The sequence below is a fragment of the Manihot esculenta genome, chromosome 16, assembly GCF_001659605.2.
Source record: "Manihot esculenta cultivar AM560-2 chromosome 16, M.esculenta_v8, whole genome shotgun sequence".
Lineage (NCBI taxonomy): Eukaryota > Viridiplantae > Streptophyta > Magnoliopsida > Malpighiales > Euphorbiaceae > Manihot > Manihot esculenta.
In genome coordinates, this window is record NC_035176.2 from 2,577,767 (window position 1) to 2,582,381 (window position 4,615).

The following is a 4,615-nucleotide window of genomic DNA, read 5'->3' on the forward strand; positions in this document are numbered from 1 at the left end:
GCGTCAGAATATCTCTCCATGCCAGGCGATCATTTAATTTCTTCCGGCGTGCATGCTGGTAGGACTGCGAAGTAACTGGGTTTTCTTCCCTTATCTTATATCACATTACTGGGCTGAGCTTTTCATGGGTAAGTCCGAGCACATAATCAATCCGGTGTACCTCTCATCGCAGGGCTAGTCACGTGATGTTGAGCCGACCTACCTGCGTGGGGTTTAATGAGTTTTGGACTCTAATCTTCTCCAAGACTAGGCCTCATTTCCTAGCTAGAGAAGGCCGGCGGTCATCAAAATTGTTAACTATTTAATCGTTATATCTATATAAGTTATAAGTAATGTGTAAAATAAATAGTAAATTTGTTATAAAAACATTCATTTCAAATCGTTAACTATTTAGTATATTTTTTTAAACAGAAAGACTAACTGTTAATTTTATTAAATTATTAAATTAAAGAGCTTAAATAGTAAATTTTTTTTAATGGGTTTTAAATAAAATATCTCGAGAGACTTTCTAGAGGATAGTTTCAAGAGAAGAGTATGAATTGATTTATGATGTTATATATTTCCAATAAGAAGGAGAAATGGTGAAGTATCCATAGAAAGTATTTTTGTTATGTTGCCCAAAAAAGGAAAGTGATTAGAGGGCTAAATTAATTTGGAACTATCAAAGATGTGATTCTTCTTGATGGATGGATGGATATATGGCCCCATAGTCAACTACCCTCTCTATTTCTAACCTATTTCTTATTATCTTGATATCTCACCTTTTTATCACAATTTTTGCTTTTTTCAGATTGGTTTATCACATAATTAATCCAATTCTTTTTAATCTAATTTTAAATTTTTTATATAATTTTAATGATAAGAGTTGAAAAAGAGTTTAAGGTTATTAAGGAGCACACAACACAAGCTAAAGATAAAAGAAGAATCTAATCATGGTTTGGCTCAATAATCAAATGACAGCGTTTTGATTGCAACGGCAGAGCATAAACGAATTGGATTTATTTAGTGGTGTTTTCATGAGCCAATCATAAAACGATACGCAAAAGGATGAGATAACATTCCATTAATTAATTTTTTAATCAAAGTAATGATCATGATTAATTTTTTATTAAATGAATTAGAATATTATATTGAAAAAGTCAAAAAAGAAATACGTATTGATGCAAGCAAGAAATCAAGTAATGTACCTTATTCTTTCTCGTTGAAATTAATCATCACCACCATATTGGATATTATTTTGTAGAATATTAATTAATTCATCATTGAAAACGATGCTTTTTTATTTAATTTTTATTTAAAATAATTTAATTTGATCGATTATTTCAATTTAAACAAAATATTTCTGCCTCTAATCAGAAACGCACCGTTGCAAAACATTCTAGCTTTGACTCTCCATGCAAGAAAACAATCCTCTCGTTCTTTATCAAGATTACTTAGCAGCATGTGATAAAGAAGCAACAGAAATTACTTATCAGAAAATGAAGGTAGCATGTAAAGGGGAGGAGGAAGAAGGCAATACCCAAATCAACAAAACGCTTGTTTCTCAACGATCTCGAAAAGATCAAAGAAAAGGCGAGCCAGTCTATGATAAATAGAATGAGATCATCAAAACCATTCATGACTTCTGGTTAACTACTTTTTTAAGCCATCTTGTTCTTTCAGCATTTCTTAATGGAGAGATCAAAAGATATTCAAATATATAAGAAAGATGTTAACTTTCAACCTAATCCATATTTTCAGGATACAAAGCTTACCCAAAATTCAAGCTAGCACTCAAGACATGAATTACAGGATTCTCAGCTGGAAGGGCGTGAGACAACGAGAGTGGTGAGTGTGAGACGGCGAGAGCACATGCAGCGCAGCAAGCAGAGAAGAAATGAGGAGTGGAGATGATGCTGCAGTTCGGGAAGGTGGGGAAGCAAAGAATTTGTGAGCTAGAAGGCAGAGTATATAAGTGAAGGCCATTAGAAAGGAGGTGGTGAAGGCCAAGCAAAATCTGTGAGTGTATGATCCGATAGGGAAGAGTTTAACTCTTTTAGGTTTTAGGGCTTGAGTCTTCATTCCATAAATAATTTTCTTAATTTAATTAGGGGCATAAGTGTAATTTTTTCATAAACTAATGGCAATTTGAAGGATCATTTTTTAACATTAATTTAAAATCTTGAACTTATAGTTGTTATATAAATTAAAAATTTTTTTAATGTAATTTCTTTTTAATGTAATTCTGACTATTTTTTCGAAGATTCTGAGTTTTTAATATTTGTTATTACAAAGTGATCTCCATAAACAAAAGTTACGATAAAAAGACCTCACCTGTATGGTTACTTACAATGAAGTTAACTCATCAAAGCCTTGTAATAGGTCCATTTTTGACGAATCAAACCTCTGCAACTAATGATCTTGGCCTATAATCTAAGACAAGAAACGACCTAGAGCTTCTCGACTTTCTTTATCTTCGTCTTATAATCACTGCGCATGCACAGATACATCGACCTTATCTCTCTCTATAAATATATGTCTATGCATACATATACATATGAATATGTCTATGATCTCTCAAACCTATGAGTTCCAGTTCATGCTGGGTAGCTGAAACTGTTGTCTTAAAACGCCATCTCCAAGAGAACCCAGAAATGTATTAGGGTGAAATGGTGTACTCTGTGGAAGCTGGCTGAGCAAAGAAACAAAGGATGTGTTGTCCTGATCAGTAGCTGTGCTACAACTGTTAAGATCACCATGAAAACGCTTATTCCCCGAGGAAGCTCCCATGGATGAGCCTGTAGCAGCAGCAGCAGCAGCAGGAGCTTCGTTCCAATACTGAGATGGAAGTAAACGTTTTGCTGCAAGAGTATAGGAAGTAGAAACTGAGGGTGGTATAAAGATATGTGGCTTGGTGTTTGAAGAAAGTAACTGAGAAATAATATTTGAGCTATTTTGCATACCATCGTTTCCTGTTAGTATCCCTTCAAAGAAATTTTCTTCATTTTGATCAAGAACCGATACAAAAGCTGTAGGTTTTGAAGCTGCTGGGAGTTTTGGATGTGCTGCTACTGAAGAAAGCAAGGCCTCCATTGAATCCTCCTTCTCCCTCTCCATAGGTCTTTGCGAGTTGTTTTTCTTGTAAATCCGGCATAAAACCCAATCATCAAGCTATTGAAATAACAAAAAATATTAATCACCCATCAAAATATTATACTAAATCTCAACAAATATGAGATTAATGATCACAAACATACCCTTAAAGATCCTTTCTTGTTAGCTGAATCAACACAAGGAGGCTTTGATGAAGAAGTATTATTGTTATTATCCACAAGGCGATATTCATGCATAATCCAATTAGTTTTAATCCCTTTAGGAGGCTTACCACCATAAAAAACCAGAGCTTTCTTCACACCGACCTTTTGATTTCCATTAGAAGATAGTATAGGCTTATCAGTTCCGGTGGCTTTCCAATACCCTGAAGTTGCAGCCCGGTTAGGCCTAGCTCCGTTGGGATACTTCCGATCTCTAGGACTGAAAAAGTACCACTCTTGCTCTCCAAACGTAGCCTTACCTACACATTAAATTCACATATTAATCCATCAAAAAACAAAAAGAAATCAAGAATGATCGAGTAATAAAGAAAGATTTAGAACATATACTCGGTAGCTCCCATGGATCAAACTTGTAGAGATCAACCTCAGCGATGATGGTAACAGGAAGCGGAGCTGAAGCAGCCTTCTTTTTAAGATAGTGGACGACAAGCTCTTCATCGGTAGGGTGGAAACGGAAGCCCGGCGGAAGCTGAGGGTGGTGGGAGCCGGAGGATGAATCGGTGCTCTCCATTGGATAAAAAAAAAATAATAATAATAATAATTTTAAGAGAGATTATAAAATGGGAGTTGATATATATTAGGAAGGTGTGGTGGCGATGGGGAAGAAGAGAGAGTGTTGGGTAATGTGGAGAAAGTGGCAAATGGAGAATCCGATCATCGAGTGACACGTAGAAGAGAGAGAAGAGAGGAGATAGATACACGTGTAAGGAGAAGAGGAGGTGGGGACCACAGTGAGGGGAAGAGCACGAAGGAACCAAACAGAAAAATGGGAGACTGGCAAGGATTTTGAACTGCCTTATACGCTTTTCATGTCATGCTTTTCTTATGTAATCTCCCATTTTTCTTTTTCATTTTCTTTAAAAAAAAAAAAAGAAAAATTGAGAGAGAGCGTGCAAATGTGTGGATTTCCACGTGCGCATTATTTGCTATTAAGAGATTATTCATTTAATATTATGACTTGCTAGAATAGTTGCCAAATTTAATCTCATTAGGTTGGAAAACATCTGTTTAGTCCAGAACTACCGAATATAATATTCTATAAATTTTTTTTTAAATAAAATTAAAAAAAATAAAATACGAAATTTTTCATATTTATTAAAATATATTTATCATTAAATTAAATTTGAGTGTTTTATAAAAATTATTATACTCATTAAATAATATTTTTAAATTTTTTTACATTAATATTAATTTAAATATTAGAATAATTGTCATTAAATATTAACTTCATCTTAATTTTTTTGTTAACAAAATATTAGAGCCCAGTTAAAATCACATCAATTTTTTTTTTTTTTTAAAAA

General features: G+C 33.9%; 1 protein-coding gene across 2 annotated transcripts; it reads right to left on the reverse strand.

The window, feature by feature from the left end:
• Positions 1-2,281: 2,281 nt before the first annotated feature.
• LOC110604223 (NAC transcription factor 25) lies at positions 2,282-3,880 on the reverse strand. Of its 2 annotated transcripts, XM_043952117.1 has the most exons (4): positions 3,642-3,880; positions 3,237-3,553; positions 2,943-3,150; positions 2,282-2,840 (listed from the first exon to the last, which is right to left on the reverse strand). In XM_043952117.1, exons 1-4 carry the CDS (start codon positions 3,823-3,825, stop codon positions 2,563-2,565), a joined length of 987 nt encoding a protein of 328 aa, XP_043808052.1. In that variant the 5' UTR covers positions 3,826-3,880; the 3' UTR covers positions 2,282-2,562. The 2 variants fall into 2 exon arrangements, with proteins under 2 accessions (XP_043808052.1, XP_021598060.1); XM_021742368.2 differs by having other exon boundaries at positions 2,282-3,150.
• Positions 3,881-4,615: the final 735 nt, after the last annotated feature.

Bases quoted from the DNA above. Each gene is read 5' to 3' on its own strand.
- LOC110604223 (XM_021742368.2), bottom strand. From the start codon at position 3,825: ATGGAGAGCACCGATTCATCCTCCGGCTCCCACCACCCTCAGCTTCCG. The intron at 3,554-3,641 runs GTATATGTTCTA...TTTAATGTGTAG, and splicing joins TGATCCATGGGAGCTACCGA to GTAAGGCTACGTTTGGAGAG. The intron at 3,151-3,236 runs GTATGTTTGTGA...TTATTTCAATAG, and splicing joins ACAAGAAAGGATCTTTAAGG to CTTGATGATTGGGTTTTATG.